At 54.1% G+C, this 21,320-nt stretch overlaps 1 protein-coding gene across 3 annotated transcripts; it reads right to left on the bottom strand.

Annotated features, from left to right (window-relative positions):
• Positions 1 to 346: 346 nt before the first annotated feature.
• Positions 347 to 20,169, bottom strand: LHX2 (LIM homeobox 2). 3 transcript variants are annotated; one of them, XM_079927281.1, is made up of 5 exons: positions 19,503 to 20,169; positions 17,764 to 17,966; positions 16,403 to 16,830; positions 10,559 to 10,764; positions 347 to 1,357 (listed from the first exon to the last, which is right to left on the bottom strand). In XM_079927281.1, the coding sequence occupies exons 1-5, from the start codon at positions 19,620 to 19,622 to the stop codon at positions 1,070 to 1,072; spliced, it is 1,245 nt and encodes a 414-aa protein (XP_079783407.1). In that variant the 5' UTR covers positions 19,623 to 20,169; the 3' UTR covers positions 347 to 1,069. The 3 variants fall into 3 exon arrangements, with proteins under 3 accessions (XP_079783407.1, XP_079783408.1, XP_079783409.1); XM_079927282.1 differs by having other exon boundaries at positions 16,403 to 16,806; XM_079927283.1 differs by having other exon boundaries at positions 17,764 to 18,076; positions 19,503 to 19,543.
• Between the last annotated feature and the right edge of the window lie 1,151 nt (positions 20,170 to 21,320).

The raw sequence follows: 21,320 nt of genomic DNA, 5'->3' as shown, positions 1-21,320 counted from the left end.
TTTGTGTCTTATATTAGGAAAACTTGAGCTTATGCTGCCCTTTGGTGACAGCGTTCACTTCTCATGGGGAAAGGCCTCCCTCATTGCCTGACATACCCTTCCAGCCCAGGGAAGAGCAGAAGAGGCAGGTGTAATGACCTTTGAGCTTTGTCAAAGGATCCAGCAGGGCATGCTTATTTAATATTTGAAAGAACACATGCATGAATGAATGGTATTTTGCTTACATGCTCCCCACTTAGCACACGTGCTAAGATGATCTCTTGTCTGTCTCTGCCTCCACTCTAAATTCCTTAAGGGCAGGGACTGTGTCTACTTCATCTCTGGATCCCAACAAGCAGCCCAAAGTCTGGCACAAAAGAGGGTCCTCGCAAATATTATAAATTATTATAAATAGGGGAAGACCTTGGAATTGATCTCTGGGCTTCAGTAAGACTCTTAAGTCCTGTGAACTCGGCACACCTCTGAACAGCAGTGGCACCAGCTAGTTTCAGTAAGTGGTTTTATTACTGGTTAGATTTTACAAATTCTGATATTTGAACAGACTTCCACCTTAAAATTCTAAAACAACAAAGCGACTGTTGGAGGGGGTTTGATTTTTTTCCTTTTTTTTTTTTCTTTTTTAGGACTATTCAAAGTAACAAACTTTTTTTTTTTTTTTTTTTTACATTTTTGCTCTGGTCATAAATATACAGAGAGAAAAAGAGGGAGAGAAAAATGAACAAGTCATCCAAAGTATGGAGATAAAACAGTATTCCTAAGGCACGTGGCAGTCTTTGAAAATACAGAAGCTCTAGCCAACTTAAATTATTTGTTGTTTTTCCTCGCTCAGTCCACAAAACTGTACAGTGACACAAATGTTGTGTTGCAGATAGATCTTCCAAGTAATTCCAGTCCACACCGCTGTGTCTGCAAGGGGCGTAGTTATTTTCTTCCTCATTTTCCAGGCGAGATCCTAAAATGTGGTTAGTTAGTTGCTCAAAGCCTCTATTTTAAAATACACTTGGAATTCAACTAAAGATAATTTCTTTTTTAAAGAAATTGTGGGGCGGGGGCGGGGGGCCGAGAATCATTAGAAAAGGTTGGTAAGAGTCGTTTGCGAGGGGCTGTGAGGCTCGTGGCCCTCCAGGTTGCCAGGCACAGAAGTTAAGACGGATGTCACAGTCGGCAGGGTGGGGCTAGTCAAGTCTGTGAGGGTGGTGGGCGTGCTGGAGGGGCTGAGCGAAGCGTTGGACAGCTCCGAGGCCGGTCCTGACGGCGTCCCCGTCTGCAGCGCCGCCTCCGTCGACTTGTCCACGCCAGTGTTTTCCTGCCGTAAAAGGTTGCGCCTGAACTTGGCCCGGGCGTTCTGAAACCAGACCTGCGTGGGGGAGAGGGAAGGGCTGGTCAGAGGAAGGCGGGCAGGACGAGGAGAAGAAGGGCAGAGCATGCCTCCGGACTGTTTAACTCAGAGATGCCAATCGGTGTTCTGCCGGAATGGGGGTGGGGGGGTGGGGGAGCTGTGTATTAAAAAGTTGGGCTGGCAATATTTTGTTTTGTATTTTTATTGTTAATACAATAAAAATGTCCTTTCCTCGAATTGCCTCTTACTGGGTTTCCCCTTCTGTTAGAAGTTTCTCAAATATTGTAGCCACTAGCCACATGTGGCCACCCAGCACTTGAAATGTGGCTAGCCCCAAGACGGCTGGTCTATAGGTGAGAACCACATCAGATCTGAAGGAAGTAGAATATCTCGATGGTAATTTTTATTTTGATTGCATGTTGAAATGACAATATATTGGACATATTGGGCCAAACAGGATATATCCTTAAAATTAATTTTACAGGTTTCTTTTTGCTTTTTTAATGTGGCTACTGGACAGTTTTCAATGTAAAATTACATATGTGGCTCACATAGCATTTCTATTCTGCTCTGGGAGATTCACACAAACCGAATCTCGATCATTTTCCACCACGGTTGAGAGGTTCGTTTTTTTGGCAGTCGCCTTTAAGCGGGCAAGAGATCCCACAAATTCTTGTGGGTACCATTTTTCAAGTTTTTCATGGCAAGTCTGGGAAATACCAGAACGATGTAAAGAACACACAGGAATCAGTCAATAAAGAGTTACTAAGAGGAAGAGAAAGACGCAGCTCCTAATCCCTGCCGCTATCTGCTGGAGAAGCCGCCAGCATCCTGGACCACTGGGTTTCAGGTCTCAGGGCGGAGTGGACAGAATGGGAAGAGCTGCCCGATGAAAGATTCCCTCTCCCGACCTGCCATGTCCCAGTATCCTTTACGAGGGAGGTGGGGTGGGGGGCCCAGTTACTGAGCTCTGTGTGAAAAGAATGCCCAAGAGAGAGAATAAGGGTTTGCTTTCATTTTCCCTTGAGCACCGACACACGCACACATTCGCACCCAGACCACTGCACACAAGCCTGTACACACGAAGCATCGACACTTATCTACACAGCACCCCCCAGCCAGTATGCCCACCCATCGAACTGCACAGAGAGATCCCGCTGTACCCCGAGGTCCTCAAAGTACTTTGGGAGAAGCCAAGAAAATCTGGGGGGAGGAGGGTTGGGGGATGGGGTGGGAGGTTGTATCTCCCAGAGAAAAAAGCCCAAAGGGCAGGGCCCCTTCCCTTCCCTTTGCGTGAAGAAAACGCTCGCCGGAAGCCTCCCGGTAAAACAGAGGGCCTTGGGGAACTGAACAGATTCTAGGGTGTCCAGCTGCGTCCTTCCAGGTGCGCCTGCATCTCCTGTCTTCCCAGTGTCTCAGACAGGGACCGGAAGGGCCAGCCCTCGGCCCCACCCTCCCCTGGGGACCACCCCAGCTCCAGGGGCCTGTGGCCTCAAACCCTCTTTTTGGTGGCCTGATACAACTTGCGCTCAATTAAAAAGCACAGCCTTTAGAATCCTGGAGTAAGGAGGGAGATGCAGACCCTGTGAAGTTGGGAAACAAAGCTCTCTCCCGCTGGCCTTTCCAGGAAGAAAGCACATTTTCCCTGGCCTTTGCCCAAAGCAAGCCCATCACCTCTTCTGGGGGCTTGCAAATAAGTACAGTGCTTCTAAGACCAGCCTCGACAGGCACTTCTTGCGATGGGGGCTCCTTCCCTGCCCGGCCTGCAGGAATCTACAGAGGTGGGACTCTGTGTCCGTCTGGCCCAGAGAATGACCGACGGAGAAAATGATGGAGAAAGCCCCCAGACACCCTCAGAGAGAAGAGGCGACTTCCCCAAAGTAACACTGCAGATTGGGGATGAGGAAGCCTGGAGCTGTGACACTCTTGCCACCGTCCTGTCCTGAGCATGTGTGGCCCTGTGAGCGTCCTGTGGGCCTGACTCTCCAAGTGGTAGCAGGAGCGGGAAGCCCCGGGGGCAGTGCATCGCCCATCGGTCCGGGGCTCCAAGCCCTTGGGAAGGGCTGGAACAGTTAGTTGCTGGCTGTTTGCTATTTCTCTGGCGTTGCCCCTAACAGAGGTTTGTAAACAATGACATCATCTTCCACAACTGCCTTCTCTGCTTTACCGAATCTGAGGCGCTGGGAATCTGGTGGATGAAAGTCAACAACTCAACTAAAAGCCATCTGCTGCGGGGGTTTGTGTGGAGTTTGTTTCTCACCTTAAGCCAGGCTTCACCAGAATTCTCCTGGGTATTTCAAAAAAAATCCCCTCCCAAGAGGTTGTTGGGACAGGGACCTTGTCTAAGTCATCTTTATATCCCTGGGGATATGGCAGAGGGACTGGCAAAGATTAAGAATCAGTCACGTGCATTGAGTTAATAGTAATACTAACAGATAACATTTACAGACCTCTTCATGCTGGGCACCCAGCCATCCTCTAACATGCACGGTCACAGGTTATCTCCATGATAGGCCAAGTAGGGAGGTACTATCATTATCCCCACTTTATAGATTTAAAACCAGAGAGGCTTGGAGAAGCAAAGTCACTTGCCCAAGGTCACACAGAGGCCAAACTGAGATTAAGATCCAGGATTATCTGCCATAAAAAGTCCATGCTTTCCCTACCACATGATCCGGTGTGAGTCAGTGAATGAATGAATGAATGAATGAGTGAGTGAATAAACACAGAAGCAACTATGATGTAGTGGAAAGAGCACAGGCTGTAGCTTCCAGCTCTGGTTCTGCCACTGACCAATCAAGTGACCCCTGCTAGTCCCTTACCTCTGGGTCTGCCTGAGTTTCCCTACCTGTACAACAAGGGAGTTGGACCACACCACATGATCTCTATGGCCTCTTGGAGTGCTGACAGGCTGCGATTCTCTGGCAGCTGCAACAAGGAAGATGATCTGCTCTACCCACCCATCTTCTTAAACTGACAGCCCTCTCTCTTCATCTCCAGGGAGTGCCTCAGTCAGGTGCCCAGGGGATCCCCAGTAGGTCCTGGGTGGAGGAGGAAGCCCACATGGTTACATGGCTCCTCCTCAGACACCCCCTGGCCCTGAAGGCTGAGCTTTGCCTCGCAAATCCCCTTCCCCAGGATTCGTTCATCAAGGAGACCAGGAGGGTCAGTGGGAAACCCACTCTGCCCCACAGATCCCCTCCAGGGCCACTAAGGAAACCAGCCAAAATACAAACGCTTCAAGACCAAAAATGTCCACTGGCGGTTTCTTTTTATGACATCAAAACCAATGGCTGCATCCAAAGCATCTGACCAGACGGGACAAGTGGAAGTCACCACACAGCCACTCCACGCAGTCGCAGAGGAAATGCCTTGTGACGAATGTTATGTGAGGAAAAAAAAGGATAACAAAATGACATCCTCTGGTATTGCAACTTCATAAAGCAAATAATAACGACCAATATTATTCACTCAGAAGGCAACGTCTAAGCAACGTTCTAAGGATTTTACACATATGAACTCCTGTTAGTGCCTTACAAGGTCAGCACTGATATTATCATCAGGTGAGGAGACTGAGGCCCAGAGCCCAGCCAAAGACACAGAGATGAGATGTGCATCCCAGCAAGCTGGGCCCACGCCCCTACCCACTACTTAACTTCCAAACTGCACACCTGGATTACTGGTTTCCTGTGTCTTCATATGGGTAACTTTCCCCCCTAGTTTTCTAACCTGCCTGTATGGTGGTTCTATTATTTTATAAACTTTAAAGAAAGTTTTCTTTAAAGAATAAAAAATAATGAGCAGTGGACTGGATATCAGGACCCCTTAGGTCCAGTTCCAGGGCTACAACTACTTTGCTCTGGGGCCTTGAACAAGTCGCTCCACCTCTCTGGGCTTCAGTTTCCTCTCTTCTAAACGGAGAGATTTGGGCCAAATCACCTATGAAATTCCATCCAACTTCAACCATCCGTGACTGGATCAAACACTCTGTACAGCCCTGTGCAAATGACATGCAGAACAATGCTCACTCTCCCCATTTTACAGGTGGGGAAGCTGAGGCTCAATGAACTGAAGTCCTAGTTTAAACCTCACCTCCTCAGGGAAGCCACTCCTGACCACCTCCCTCCCCAGGTCAGGTCCCCGTGTTTATGCTCTCGTTGCACTCCTAGATTTTTCCATCCTAGCACTTCTTCTATTTTATTTTTGTCAAGAGTTAAATAAGGGTTCTGTGGCCAAATACACTTGGGAAATGTTGGACTAGACAAAGTTGAATCTCTTCAAGATTTCTCAATGCCTGTATTAATGCCAGTGTGCTCTGATCTCTAAGAGAAGGATGCAGTCAACCTTTGGCATTTCCCAAACTTATTTGGCCCTGGAATCATTTAAAGGTATTTTTACTATGAGATATTTCAAATATACAGAAAAATACAGAGGTCAATCTTATCACCATTTTAATTATTTATAAAGTACCTTGCTGGACATTGTCTCCCCTGTGGACTGTACATTCCAGCCGGGCCTGTTCATTGCCAGGGTCATCACTGAATCCTCAGTACCTCATGCCCCGCCCAGAACACGGCAGGTCAGTGTATTTGTTGAAGTGAGTGAATGGAGGAAAGCTAGTGTCCTCAGTTCTTGAGCTCTCACATAGGCTAATGATGACTAACTGGTCATCTGAAGAATGCTTTTAAACTGCTGGTTGTTAAAATGTATTTTCCTTCAAAGTCACACTGGGAACCCCTAAGGAGACGTTCACCCATCCAAATCCATCAGCTCACCAGCCCCTTCCCCAGCCTAGGGCACCTTAATATTCTGCCTTCCTAATCCTTCCCCAGGAAGGAAGAGAGGCAATGCAGAGGCGCATGGATGTGCTGAGCAATGCTCTCCAAGAACTGGTAAAGCTTAATGTCTTAATGGACTTCGGTCCAAGGAGCCATTCTGTCTCCCGGTCACCTTGCCCACTGGTGACAAGTGAGTACTGTGATTGTCATGCTGCTGCTTCTGGTGACAATTCTGAGCACTTTTTACACCCCTAGGGCTTTACAACAGAATTCCTGCTTTCCTACCAAGACATGGCATCTATGACTCACTCCTCCCCTTGTCCCCCATCTGTCCTGCTGCATTCGGCAGCTACATCCAAGGGGAGGGGGCGCTGAGAATCCCAATCCCTACACTGTGCCATATTGGAAAGAGCTGTGGAATCAAACCAATCTGGGCTTGACCCCTCCCATCACTTATTAGCTGTGAGCCTCACTTATTAGCTGTGAGCCTTATTAGCTGTGAGCCTCAGTGCAAGGGTTTTAGCCTCTCTGAACCTCAGTTTCCTCATCTGCAAAATGAAGATAATTAAAATTTCTAAATGTGTGCAAAAGGGGATGGTAGACTGAACCTTACTAGGTAAATGTGTATGAAATTAATATTTTTGAGTCCCTCATATACACTTTATAAATTACACTTTATGTCATCTTATTTACTCCTTGCAACCACCTAGTGAAGCACTGTTATCATCCTCATACACACACACACACACACACACACACACACACACACACACACACACACACACCCGCCCCTACCTCATCCACTTCTGTGAACTCAGCCTCAACCTCAACCTGCCCTGCCCTTCAGACTCTCTCCACAGGGTCGAGGTGGACCACAACCTGCAGGGGGCACCCGAGGCCTAGCACAATTAAGCTTGTGTAGCCAGTGATGAGAAGCCATTTCATGGGCACCTACTTTGTCTACTTTGTACCAGCAGGCACCATGCTGGAGCCTTCCCATTCATTGTCTCAATCCTCAGGAATCCTCAACGTACAAGCTATTATTATCTCCACTTCAAAGACAAGGAATTGGGCTCCGAGAGGAGAAGTTAAAGTGCCCAAATCACATTGTTGTTATGTCAGAAAGGACTTTAATCTCTATGTTACCTTCCAAAGCCACACCACCAGCTGCTTCGCCCCAAACTGCCCCCATCCCATCTCCCCTAGCTGGCCCATCAGTAGTCAGAACACCTGGGAGAGAGCCCCACCCTGTCAATGCCTGGCTCCTGTGTCCTCAAGTAAATCACTTCACCTCACTAGTTCTTAAGCTTCTCATCTGTAAAATGGGCAGGAAAATATTAAGGTAAGGAAGACGAGTGGCTGGAAAGACAAGGCTTTGCAAACTGCTGCATAATCATGAGCTGCTGTGCTGTTAGGGAATACTAAGCATTTGTGCAGGAGATTGGGAGGTCTGGGAGGAGGGAGAACAGGGGTCTGATGTGTCCTGTGGGTATGACTGCCCTCACCCCAACAACGTACAGGCCATAAACGATACTCACACTCAGAGGCTGTCACTGCTGGGTTGGCTTAGAGGAGAAAGGGCAAGGCCCACTGATCAGACGCGCCTGGATTTGGATCCAGCTCTGCTACCTACCAGCAAAGTGTGACTTGGGGCAAGTGGAAATCATTTGGGTCTCAGTGTTCTCCCATCTGTACAGTGGAGGAGAAGGGATCATGATGCCTGATAGCGAGGACTCAATGAGCAAGTGTACTTCATGAGTCTTTCAACACATAGCAGACACATAGTAGAGCACTCAAACATTTATTGATTAGTGCTTCTATCAGTGATTCTCTCTCTCAACTAGTCCCATGCCCTGGCTTTTCTGAGTCCCCATGGTGGAGAGGGCATGCAGGTGTGAACAGCCCTGGCTCAGGATTCTAGGGGAGGAAGAGCAAGTCTAGACCCAGGTCACACAGATGAACCCTTCCTCACATACAGGGTAGGTAATTGGTTTCTCCCCTGGTCTCCCATAGAAACTCCCTCCCGACTGATCACACTATGGGGAAACTGATTGTGGGTCTGTCTCGACACCTAATAGGTGAACTTCTTCAGGGCTAGGACTGTGGTTCATTCACCTCTGTGTCCCCAGGGCCTGGTGCCAATAGCTATTTGGTCAGATGAAAGAATGAGAGATAACTATGCTGGAAATCCAATGTGTTCCTAAATCAAGCTTCCTGCCTTACAGAGGCCAGCAGAGATCAGCTCCCCACCCCAGATTCAGACCCAACCATGGACATTTACTCTTTGTTTCACTTAATCTGGATAATTGGCGAGGTATGTGCCCTAATGGTGCCCATTTTACAGATGAGAAAGCTATGGCTCAGAGAGGGTAACTAACTTGTGCAAGACACACTGCCAGTGAGTAGACGGGCAGAACGGAACCCAGCTCTGCCTGACTTCAAGTCCCTGTTCCTGCCCCTGCCTGCTCTTAGGGCTTTTTTCACGGATCCCTTTTCCCCCACCAACTCACCATAAGGGCATCTAGAGAGAGGAAGGACTACTAACCAGAGAAAAGGCAGCAACCACAGATCCTGCGTCCAAATTCGCCCAGGGCTGAGGAACAGAGGGGGCGCCAAGAAGAGTCGCCCGACCTAATCCCCAAAAGGAAAAGTCGGAGGAAAACGGGCCAGCGGGATCTGAGACCCCAAGGGGCCGCCTCTTCTAGTGCCCTGGTCAGAGGGACCTTGGGCAAAACGGATCCCAAACAGGAGGGGCGGGGCCTGCGGGGAACTCCAGGGCGGGGGGCGGGCCCAGAGAGGCGCATCGGCGTCTCATTGGCGGGTCCTCAGCTCCCTCCGCTACGTCACTGAGACCGCGCGAGACCAAGCTGCGCCAGACCCGTCGCGGTGCGCCTGGCCGGCAGCCGGGAGCCTGGGCGCCCGGACTCCAGGCTTCCCGGAGATCTGCGGACCCTCGCCCGCGTCACAGTCCCATCCCGCCACCAATGTCACCTCCAAAATGCTTTCTTAAAAGTTCTAACAGACTCGCAAGAAAGCTTAGGGTGGCTTCACAGCCTTCGGTGTCGTCACCATCACCCTCACCCACTCGGTGTCGCCACCCACCCCCGGGCCCTCAGCCCTCAAAGACTTAGGGCTAGGGGGTCGGTCGCACTGGCCTGCCCTCAGATTCCAGCACCACTCCTCCTGCTGTGGGACCACAGTCAACTCACTTCATCTCTCGATTTTCTTACCCAAAAATGTGCATTGTTATCCCTACAGTCACACGTTCTGAGGAATAAATTGGTTAAACTAGCTATAAAGGGAGCTATTCTCCCACCTTATCATTGTACAGATGTGGAAACTGAAGTCCAACCACCAGAATAATTGTTTATACTAGTTAATATCAGTCAACTGATTATTCTAGTTAATGTTATCCTAGCTACCATCCACTGAGCGGTTGTCAGCTACTGTGATGGGCACTTACATTATCTCAATTGCTCCTCCAATAAGCCTTCAGTGTAATTTCTTGTGCCCATTTCACATACAAGGAAACTGAGGCTCAGAGGAGTTAGGTGACTTGCCCAGGACCATGAAATGAGTAAGAGGAGGAGCTGAAGATTTTAAAAGTGGTGACCCAAGGCTCTGCCACAAGTTTGGGTCATACAGGCAGCTGGGATACCTGTATCCCCAAATGGGGTTCTTAACATTTTGGGGGTGGTGGACAGACCCTTAGGGTATCTGGTGAAAGCTCTGGATTCTATCAAGAAAGCACCCTCACATACAAGTGCAATGCTGCTTGTTTTCAGAGGCACCCATCTACTTCCACCCAGGGGATCTGCCCTAATCCCTCTCCCTTACAAACCTTGCTTCTGGGAGAGTCTGAGAAGCAACAAAGAAACAGAAGGTAAATCTAGAGAGAAACAGGAGAGAGAGAGAGAAAGAGAGAAAGAGAGAGAGAGAAACTAGAGAGAGCAAGTGAGGAACAAGAAGCAGAAGGAGCAAATGGCTAACAGCAGGTGCCTTGGACGGGCATCCTGGTTTAAGGGGCCAAGGTTGCCGGTGGGGGTGTGGGGGGAAGCTCTGGTTTAACTGAAATGCTTGAACCTTTTACAACATGAGCATATTTGAGTGTCACTTGGGTAATAAATAGCAACTAAGAATTGCTTACAAGAAAGAAAAGAGACTGAGTGTGTAGACAAAGAGGACAGAGGGACACACAGACACAAAACAGAAACACTGAGGGACAAAACTTGAAGGAGAGAAGACAAAGTTAGAATGGAAAAAAAAAAGATTGAAATACAGCTAGAGATAGACTGAAGAGATGGAGAAAGAGAACAGAGAAAGATAAAGAGATAGGCCGACATAGAGCGGAAGGTCCTTCCAAGGCCCACGGCCACTGTGGGATTCCACCCCAGGTCCTGACGCCACAGATGCCCCCACCCCTAGCCCCGGCCTGGCTGACCTGGAGGACCCGCTTGGTGAGGCCCGTCTTTTGCGCGAGCTGCTTCAAGTCCTTGGCGTCGGGGTTGTGGTTAATGGCAAAGTAAGACTTCATGGTCCGAAGCTGGTGGTGCTTGAAGGAGGTGCGCATGCGCTTCGTCTTCTGGCTGCTCGGGTACGGCTGGTCGCGGTCCAGGTGCTCCGCATCGTTCTCGTTGCAGCTCAGGGCTGGGGAAGGAACGCAGAGGCAGCAGGTGAACCTCCTGGCCCGGACCCCCACAACACTGCTACGTCCACACCCACCCCACGCTTCGCCAAATGTTTCTAGCCTCAGAACCACACGGTGGGTGCTGCACCCTGGTGAGGTGGAGATATTATCCCATTTTATAGATTTATAGGGGAGTTTGAGGTTGAGAGCCATCTACCCAGGGTCATTCAGCTAGGAAATGCTAGATTCAAACCCAGCTCTAGGAGAATCCAAAAACCATTCTGAGCCATCATGTTACAATAATAATAGTAATAATAACAACAGCTACAACTTGTCAATGACATTCAACTCCACAAGATGTGCTAAAGGGCTTTACATGCACATTTTCATCCTCAAAACAACCCTTTGAGCCAAGCATTATTTCCCCCTTTTTACAGATATTGAAACTGAGGCTCCCGAAAGGGAAGTCACTTGACTGCAGAAGCAGGCCCATGATCTCCCCGTTTCTCCCTGCACTCCCTAAGGAGGAATGCAGTCTCCAGTCTCCCCTGACCCTTCCCCCCACACAGTGTCTCGGGCAGGCACCTGGAAGTCACAGGCTTCAACTCACTTTCCATACTCTCCACTCACTTTCAGTTCTCCCTCATCAGTTCCTACAACCAAAGGTACTGGCACGATCCCTTAGCCCTGGGCCGCGGGCACTGGGTCGAAGGTTGGAAATTGTATTTTGTAGCTTAATCCTCACCACTGCCCTATGAGGCAGCTGTTTCCCAGTTTGACAAATGAGGTGATTGAGGCAGGGAGGTAAAGCTATCTTTGGAAATCTCATGGAGTGGCAGAGTTCTAACCAAAAGGGAAGGAAGCTGGAGGAAGAAATGAACATGTATGCCACACCCAGGGTATGCCTTTGGCTCTACATACATGGGCGGAGGGGTCTTCACTACTGCTCCAAGGGGTGGCTACTGCTATTCACCCCATTTTAGAGATGAGGAAGCTAATGCTAAGGAAAATAAAGCCACACCATTGGTTATGGCTGAGCCTAGATTCAACACTGCAGTGCTTGCCTCCTTGCTGTTTCTTTCCCCTACACCATAAAGGCAGGCAAAGATGAAGCATGACTCTTTGGGGAGCCCGTCCCCATCCAGAAGGGGCCCAGCTGGGCCTGCCAATGCCTGGAAGGCACCGGGGTGGGGGACAGGGATGGAAAACTTGGGCCTCAGGAAGTTGCTTAGCAACCTGGTGGCTGATGGGGACACGCAGGACCCCTCTCCAAGATCCCCTCAATACATCCTGAGCCATTCCACACATAAGGCTTACTTTGGGGAATGCCTCATAAGAGATTAATTCATTCCCCCTAAAGTGGGCAACTGGGAATATATCTCCTGTCTCATCACGTGCCCATAATAGAGCTGCAGATTTAGCAAATAAAAATACAGATTGTCCAGTTAAATTTGAATTTCAGATAAACAATAAAAATTTTTTTAGTATGATGTCTCAAATATTGCATGGGACATACCTGTACTGAAAACTGCTTTGCTGTTTGCCTAAAATTCAAATATTGCATGGCATACACTCATACTAAAAAATTATTCATTGTTTATTTAAAATTCAAATGTTGTATGGGATACACTTACACTAAAAAAATTTACTTGTCGTTTACCCAAAATTCAGATTTAACTGGGAGTCCTGCATTTTATCTGGCAATACTACCTCAGAAGTACTCCTGCTCTCCTGGTGACCTACTCCTCCCCTGTCCAAGTGAGGAGTGGTCCCTTACAGAAAAATTTCACAAGATGCTGGTCTTGTCCCTAACCTAGGAGTTGTCAGCAAGTGGCTACACCTCCTAAGGGCTCCTCCCATAGGCACCCAGGCACCCAAGTCCTCCAGCCAGGCTACTCCCACTGAGAGTGCTCAGAGTGAAGAACGAGGATCCAGCAATTTAAAGGGGATCACAGAATGACTCCGAATGGGATCCATGGAAACTGCCCTGCCCCCACTGTGGGGAGCAACCCTCTTCTTGCCCCTAGTCCCCAGCTCCACGGGAGCGGGGGGCAGGCCTCCCCACAGGGGATCTCTGGGCCCATTCCTCCGCCCAGCCCCTGCCTGGGCCTTGCTGCTGTTAATGAGCTCCATGGGGACCCTGGCGCCCCACGAACCCAAGGGACGTGCCCTGAGTGAGGCCTAGATGGGGGGAGGTGGTTGGGGGAGGGAGAAAGAAAGGGCAGAGAAAGGAAAGAAAGGGACAGATGTAGAAAGACAGAGAGAATGGAGAGAAAAGGAGAGATGGTAGGGAGGGAAAATGGACAGAGCCAGGAAAAAAGAGAGAAGAGGCAGAGGAAAAGAAAGCAGTGGATATGGAGAGAACCAGAGAGAACCAGCTACAAAGACAGGAAGAAACCAGGAGAGACACAGAGAGAGCCTGAGGGGACAGCAAGGCCCGGAAATAGTAGGGATGTTGTGTGGTGGAGGGTCCAGGCCACGGAACTGAATCCCAGGTCTCAGGGAGACTGGGTCCCTGCGGGGTGGCTTTTTCGAAGCTGTTACAGGCTGGGGAGCGGTGAAAAGGGGAAAGGGAGAAAAGGAGAGGAGAGCAGAAAAGGAGTCGGCCCAAGGCAGGGAGGCCGAGGCCGGCCAGCGGCTGGGGCAGGGGGCTGCGCTGGGGGCAAAGAGGCTGTTGAGCCCAGATTTGGTCGGTGCCCCAAGCCCCGCACTCTCGCCCCCAGCTCCCCAGAAGGATCACGGTTCCCCAGGATTGGGTCCAGGGAGGAGCAAGGGGATGAGGGGAGGGGGAGGACCAAGCTTTCGCTCTCCTTTTTTTTTTTCCTCTCAATTAGGCCGATTCAATGGAGCTAAAGAGCTCGTAAAATCATGAATAATTTACTCGTGATCTGTTATTAACCCATCGGGTTTCGAGCTCTTGTCGCTGGGACTGAACCTGTAATCAAATCTGACTTCGCCTCATTTTACTAAAGACTAGATTGTAGGTTCAATTGTCTAAATAATGGATTGGAATCAAATCAGTAATTACGCCGCCAGGCACACACACACACACACAGAAAGCTGGGGCTGGGGGAGGCCCGGGCATCCGGCCGGTCCGCGCGGGACTCCCGTGGCCGCGGCGCGCAAACCCGGGCGCAAAGCGTGCGGCCCGGGCCCCTCACGGGCTCCGGCAGCCTTGTCCGCGACCCCGGCCGGCGGGCAGCCACGCTCTGGGGTGGGATAGGTTTCAGTTCCGCCTCTGGGACCTGGGCTGCGCTCTCGGACCAGAGGGGCAGCCAGAGGAGGACCGCCGCGGTCATCGCCCCGGAAGGACTTTCCGACCCTGCGGCCCCGCCGCTCTGACTGCCCTTCCCCGAGCGAAGGGCCGGGCGCACCGACGGCGCCCCCTCGCCACTCCGCCCGAGCTCACCGCGCTGTAGTGAGGTGCCGCCGCTCCTCCACCGGACTGTCCCCCACAGCGATGGGCTTTGCAGGGGGTCCGTGTGGCTGGGCCCCTGGGTGCGGGACACTCACACAAACAAGCTTGAGTCCTCACAGTCAGAATCACGCACACACGCACACACACACTTGCCCGGACACACGTCCGAAATCTCACCCTCCACCGGGCCCTCTTTCCAGTCCCAGCGGCCCCGCGGCCCACACTGCGGCCATTTCTCTCCTGCCAGCGCCGGGAGGGGAGGGAGGGGGACAGCAGCCAGACCAGGGGAGGCCTGGCCGGGCTGGAGCAGCGAGGGAGGCTCCCCCTTTTCCCAACCTAGTCCCGGGAGCCCCGAGTAAGCGCGCCGCAAAGCCACCGGCGGCACGCAGTGCGCGGTTAAGCCCGGGCCAAGGCCAGAGACGTGAGCGTCGGGAGAGAAAGAGACAGGAACAGAGAAACGGGAGACGCACGCAGAGAGAGAAAGTGGCGCCTAGAGAGCCGAAAGGAAAAAAAAAGGAAGACAGGGACCAGAGAGAAAATGACGAGATGGCATGCGTGGGGAAGTCTCGTAGAGGTGCCAGCTCCTCTGAAACTCAGCCTCCAGCCACATCTTGCTCGGTGCGGCGCGGCCTCGCCAGGGAGGGCGGCGGAGCAGCAAAAAGCACAAATACACCTCGGTACCTCCTACCTTTCAGTTGCGAACCCGGTTGCGAACCTGTCTGCCCGGGAAAACATAATCCCGCTCCCAACCACCACGCGCCCTGTGGCCCAGCCCGCCTGCTGTTCCTACTGGAGGCCGACCCCACTTGATAAATAGACCGGCCTTGTTTTGGGGGACCTGATCTGGACTCCGTGTGGTCTATTCAGGGTGGTGGGTGACGAGGGATGGAAGTTTTGGAGAGCCGCATCTCTGGTAGAGCCTTCAACAAATATTAAATCCGCCTCGCAGACCTGGCCGCAGCCCCCTCACCATTTACCAGACTGGGGGCTGTATTTTCCTCCCAGCTCCGCACACCAAGACACACATGCCCCACGATCACCCAACAAGCAACTTCGTTGGAGCGAACAGGGGATCCCCACCCGCCTCCCATCCCACCCCCCGCCCGCCCCCCGCCCCGAGCCAGCTCAGATTTTTAAAAATCAAAATAATCCTGACTTCTTCCCCACCACAGCCCTCTCCGCACAGTTCAGGGTTTTTGTTTTGTTTTGTTTCCACTTGTGCATTGGACTAAGGGGAAAAGGAGAAAGAAAACAAAGTCTCCGAATCCAATTCTGTCGCAGACGAAATAAAGAAAGTAATTGCAAATAAACTCTATCAAGTTCAGAAGCCCAGGGAGTCATAAACCTTTCCCGGCCGTGCAGACTTCGGGCAGATGTTAATGGTTCAATTTGCCGGGCCTCAGAACCCCCGCAGCTGTCCTGAGCGTGGAGGGACGCGAGAGGGGGCAGAGCCTCTCCCGGAACAACCCGGGGTTCAAAGATGCCGGAAATGCGAAACAAGTCCTCCACCCTACCCCGGCGCAAGGCCAGGCCTACTGGGTCCCAACCCGGGGCGCCGACTTTGGAGGGTCACGGCTCTCATCCCAGCGCCCCGCTGTCACCCGGAACTCGGAGGAAGAGCCCCGGGGGGAAACCGAGACCTGGCAGAGCAGGAGGATTGGGTGGGACACTACGACCCACTTTTTCTCAAAGGCTCCTGGGCCCAAGTTTCCCGAGCCTGCCGCACTCAGGACACTTCGCATGACCCCGGCTGCAGGCCAGGCCAAGCTCGGTGCCCGAGGCCACAGCCAGTGCTTTCTCTTGGGACCCCCGCCGCTCTGCTTCGCTCATCCATCGCCCCAGATCCTCTCCCTCAGCCACGCCAACCTAGAGCCTGTTTGGTGTCGGCTCTGCCTTGTTTTCTCTATCCTTGCACTTTCTGCACAGCAAAGTGGGTAAAAGGCCCAAACCAAAAAGCTGTTTCTAAAAAATTTCTCAGCGACATGGTCCTGCACCCAGAGCATCAGGACCATTAATGCACCCTCTCCTCCCGCTCCAGCCGAGAGCGCAAGGGCTGGAGCCCAGGGAGCTAATGTCCCTTCTGCCAGGTCGTCCGGTGGGCCTGGGGAAGCTAAAGGCTAGAGTACCCAGAGTGCTATAAGTATACATGTATAAGACACTGAAATTCACTCGGCTCTTGGCCGCTGACGCAGTGCACTTTCCCTCAACCCGTCGGGGCGCTCGGGGCGCCTCGCACTCACCAGCGTTGTAGGCCGCCAGGTCCGCCCCGGGCCCGGGGCTCTTGCGCTTCCTCGGCCGCCCCTTCTGCACCGTGCCCACGCCATTGTAGTAGGGAAGACCCAGAGGGTTGGCCCCGGCTGCACCCAACCCCGCGCTCTTGGCCGCGGCAGCTGCCGCCGCTGCGGCTGCCACATCCGCGTGGTTGAAGTGCGCGGTGTACTCGCCCTGCAGCAGCGCCTCGAAGTGCAAGCGGCAGTAGACCAGGCTGTCCTTCATGCCGAAGTGGTCTCCCGTGGTCAGCATCTTGTTACACGTAGTGCACGTGAAGCAGTTGAGGTGATAAACCAAGTCCCGAGCTCGCATCACCATCTCCGAGGCCGAGATGCCTAGGTGGCAGCGGGCGCAGCGCTGCACAGAGAACCGCCTGTAGGGACCATCGAGGGAGGGACTGTGGGGACACACGGTTGGGTACCCCCCCATATCCCTCCTCCAAGTGCCATTGCTGCCACTGGCGGAACTCCACTCCTCAAGACTGGCAACCAGGTCTTAACTTGGAGGATGGGGGGAAGATGGAACTAGATTTTGGCCCAGGTCTGGTCCTACCCTGAAATATAGTTTCCCTTAACCATTTTCGTGCCTACAAAGACTTTACCCAGAGTCTGAGCAAGCCCTAGGAAAGCCTTTGCTCGGGAGTAAGGGGAACTTCCCAGTTACCCCTTCCTCAACCTCTAATCCTGCCCTCCACAGCAGTGCCTGGGCATCCTACAGACGTTTGTAATTTGTAAGAAACACAGAGACAGAGAGAGAGAGACAGACAGACAGACAGAGAGAAAGGGAGAGGAAGAAAGAAAGAAAGAGGGAGAGAGAATAAGCAGACCTAACCCTAAACCCAGAGAGGAGAACCAAGGAACCTGGAGTCTGTTAGTGATTCCCGTTCTTCAGTCCTGGCCAGTTTTCACTCCCATCTCCAGGAAAGACCCGGAAATGCACCCAATCCCCCAGCTCTCCCTCCAACTTTGTTCCACACCAGCCTAGACTGCCTGGGTTTGGGGGGGGGGGTGCCTGTTTCTGTTCCCTCTAGTTGACCCAAGAAACTTCAAAGGGAGAAGGGTGCAAGGACCCCCAACCTGAGCTTATTTTTGGTCCAAGCTAAGAAGAGGACACTGCTTTTCTCTGGGTCCCTACACTTCGCAGATCTTTCCAAGATTTCCCTCAAATTGCTGTTTAAAAAGGATGTCAACCAATTTGTACTGGCTTGGAGAAGGGAGGACCTAGGCAGGGAACCCTCCCTTGGGACTGGAGGGAAGGCAACCAGAGAAGATTGCATCTGAGATGAGGGGTCCTGGGTGCCCAGGGCAGTGGGTCCCGAGGTGGGGGCTACCTGTAGTAGTCTTCCTTGCAGTAGATGCTTCCATCCTTGCTGAAACAGGTGAGCTCCGACTCCAGGTTGAGCTTGCACTCGCAGCACTTGAGGCAGCGCATGTGCCACTGTTTGTCCACCGCCAGCAGGTAGTAGCGGTCGGAGATCTTGCCCCCGCAGCCGGCGCAGAGCGCAGCGCGGTCACTGCTGATGGACGGCATGGTCTGCGGAGGGAGGGAGGCGCGAGTCCGCAGCGCCTGCGTCAGCCTGCGACCCCGCCGCCACGCCACGGGGAACCAGGCACCTGCAGCTCCCTCCGAGGCTCCAGCTAGCCCTAAACGCGGGGGTGGGGGTGGGGTGCCTGCCAGGGTGTGCGGTGCTCTTCCTGCACCCCAAAAGGCCCATATCCAGGGGGCTCAGGACCCAGGCCCGCCCATGCAGCCCAAGCCGGCCACAGGCCCAGGACCGGCTGCTGGCCTGGATAGATCTTCCTCCTTACTTCTCCCCCTTCCTGTCCCCTCTGCTCTTTTCCCAGAAAGGCTCATGCTGTGTTTGGGGAATGGGGGCAGCAGTGGCTACTTCAGCCAAGCCCTCCAAAAGCTTCCCCCGAACTGTTTCTTAAAGGAGCCACTCTGCTGGGTCCCAGGAAAAGGGGTAAGATGACCATTAAAAGTCACCCTCCACACAGACTCCTCTCCAGAGACTCGGTGGAGCTCCTGGCCCCTAATCCCAGTGATCTCTGGATCCTTAAGCCGAAGGTTCAGGCCAGGGCAAATCGCGGGGCAACCTCTGCCCCTCCACCACCTCTGCCACATTGTCTGGGGCCCTCTTGGGTCCTGGGAGATGGTGAGTGGGGTGCATGGGCACCCTCAAAGTCTCTGAGCGCAGGATAGGCCCAATCCAAATCCTCTCCTAACCAAACTGACAGGCTGAGAGGGTTTAACTGGGGAAGAAGAGCTCAGAAGCAGAGGCACGGGGGCTGCTGCTCTTGCTTTCCAAGCAGAGAAGCTTCGCTCGTGCTCCCCACCTCCTTGGCCTCTAAAGGTCACTTCTGGGCCCGGCTTGGGCAGCGTCTGCTCATCGGGCCCCCAGGGAGGTCTGAGGCAAGGAACTGGCTATTTGGGGCTGGGCTGGTGGAGCCAGGTGTGGAGATCCGAACGGACTCTCCTTCCACAAGAGCCAGGCCAGAGCCTGAACTCCCGGCCCTAACCGAGCCAAGTCGGGCCAGCCAGGAGGCCCAAGATGCGAACAACGAAAAGCCCTAGCCTAGAAGACTTCGACCCCTGAAACTGCGCTGGGACGGGAACCCCGATTGCCAGGAGGCGGGGAGAGGCCCAAGTCGGCTGGATCCCCAGTGCTGCCGGTTTGTTCGCCTTCCCCGCGCCGCAGGCGGCGCCGCCAGCAGCCAGAGCCGAGTGGTGGAGGAGAGCGAAGGGCTGGCGACCAAAGAGCCCGTTGAAGTGAGAAGAGAGCCATCGGGCCGCGGGTAGGACTTCGCTCCCACTTCGGGAGAAATGCTCTCTTCCACCCTCAGCGTCTGAAATTTCGGTTTCAACCTTGTTTCCCTCCTCCGCCAGCAGCCGGGTTTCCCCTGAGCCGGGAGCTACGGGCCTTGCATCCTGTCCGCGGAGCCCCAGCGTCCAGTCCCGTGCGGCACGAAGGACGCTCCCCAAATTGCCCCCAAACTTAGGAGAGCAGAGGAGCAGACCGAGCCGGTCCCGTCCCAGCTTTTGGCCCCGACCCCGCAGCTGTGCGCCTACCGTCTCCGTGTCGCCGCGGTCGATGGCGGAGCTGATGGCGGGAGCCTCGCTCTTGGCCCTGCGGTCCATCTCGTCGATGACCCCGTGCACCTCGGGGCCCGACAGACTGTGGAACAGCATCGCGGCGGGACCGGCGGGGCCGGGGGCGCGGCTCCTCCGCGGGAGGGCTTGCCCCCCGCCTCAGCTGCCTGGCGCTCCCCGCGCTAACGGGCCCGGTGCATAGCCACCGCGGCCCCGGCCCCGCCCGAGCTCGGCTGTGCCCCCAGGCCGGGCTCCGGGCCCCGGGCGCCCGCGGGCCAGGACGCCTCCCGCCGAGGAGCGGGGGCAGCTACATCGCGGGGCGCCTGGTCGGCGGCGCCAAAGCCAGGGTCACAAGGGCACGGGGCGGGTGGGGGGGTGGGTACGGGAGGGGGCGAGAGACCAGGGCAGAGGTCAGCGCCCGCCGCGGGCGCTTTCACGCCGCGGGCATCGCCCGCCCGTCTTCGGCGCCCCCGGCGCAAAGCAGGAGCGCAAACTCTGCCCGAGGCTGCGACGGCTGCGGTCGGGGCTCACCCGGGAGCGACTAGGTGCCCGCGGCCGCCCAGCTGCCTGGACCGCTCCCCTCCCCGGGATGTGCCCCCAGCCCAAGGCAACCCGCCTAGGCGCTGGGTCGGCTACTGAAGTAGGGGTTTCTCGGAAGCCGGCGAGCGGAGCAGAGACACCGGGAGAATTGAAGAAGAGGAGGAGGAGGAAGAGGAGGAGGAGGAGGAGGAGGAGGAGGAGGAGGTGGAGGAGGAGGTGGAGGAGGAGGAGGAGGAGGAGGAGGAGGAGGAGGTGGAGGAGGTGGAGGAGGAGGAGGTGGAGGAGGAGAAAAGAGGAGGAGGAGCAGAGTGGGAGGAGGAGCCGCCGGCCGCGGGCCCAGCCGCGCGCAATGCTCTCCAAGAGCGCGCCGAGCCCAGCCCCGGCTCTGCAGTCCGCGCCAGCCAAGCGTCCGCGCCTTTTCTACAGCCGCGCCTGACATCACGTCCTGCTGCCGCGCCATTGGCCGCCCGGCACCCCGGGCCCTGGCAGCGCGTGCTCCGGGAAGGCGGGAGACCCGAGAGGGAGGGGAGCAGCTAGAGGAGGAGAGGAGCGACGAGATGGTGGGAGCTGGTGGGCGAGGCTGGAGGGCGGGGGCGGGAGGGAGGAGGGAGAGCGCGGGGTTTAGAGTTTTAAGCTACAAACAGTTTCCTGCGATTGCTTCGGGAAGGAAATTTAAACCCTCTTTCCCCGCCGTCTCCATCCTATGAAGGCGCAGCCGCCAGAGGATGCTTGAGGAGGTCTCACTCTGGTCTCCCCTCGGCCCGGAGCCGCCCCTCGGGCACCGGCTGGGGAGGCCTGGGAAGGCAGGCCTTGGAGCAGAGCTGGGAGAGCCTTGGGCCGCTTGCCGCCGAGTTCTGCCTTCGGCCCAGGCTCCGCGCCGCGGGCTGCGGACTGCCGCGCAGGACTCCCGCGGACCCGACTGAGCCAGAGAGGCAAGAACCGGTGGGAGCTGTGGCTCCTGGGGAGTGGGGCCAGCCAGCTTATCCTCCCTTCAAGTGAGCTAGGGCCCAATTAATGGTCCAGCATGCAGCTCCTCGCTCTTCCCAGTCTCTCTCCAGCCTGGAAGAGTGGGTGCGAGCATGGCTGTAGGAACTAGGAAAGGCATGGGTTCGGATCCTAGTTTTGCCATTTACTTGCAGTGTAACCTTAGGCAAGTGACTTAACTTCCCTAAGCCTGTTTCTGATCTTTAAGTGAGGGACAGGAAAGCCCTCTCCACTTGGATGTGATGAGTGAAAGAGATCACGGCTGTAAAATGC

Source organism: Stenella coeruleoalba, assembly GCF_951394435.1.
Source record: "Stenella coeruleoalba genome assembly, chromosome: 7".
Taxonomy (NCBI): domain Eukaryota; kingdom Metazoa; phylum Chordata; class Mammalia; order Artiodactyla; family Delphinidae; genus Stenella; species Stenella coeruleoalba.
Note: the sequence above shows the minus strand (reverse complement) of the source record. Positions and strands in the feature narration are given on the sequence as shown.

Excerpts from the sequence above, each read along its gene's own strand:
- LHX2 (XM_079927281.1), bottom strand. The coding sequence starts at position 19,622 with ATGCTGTTCCACAGTCTGTCGGGCCCCGAGGTGCACGGGGTCATCGAC. Across the intron at positions 10,765-16,402 it reads CCTGGCGGCCTACAACGCTG|CCCTGAGCTGCAACGAGAAC; the intron begins GTGAGTGCGAGG and ends TTCCTTCCCCAG. Across the intron at positions 1,358-10,558 it reads TCACCAAGCGGGTCCTCCAG|GTCTGGTTTCAGAACGCCCG; the intron begins GTCAGCCAGGCC and ends TCCCCCACGCAG.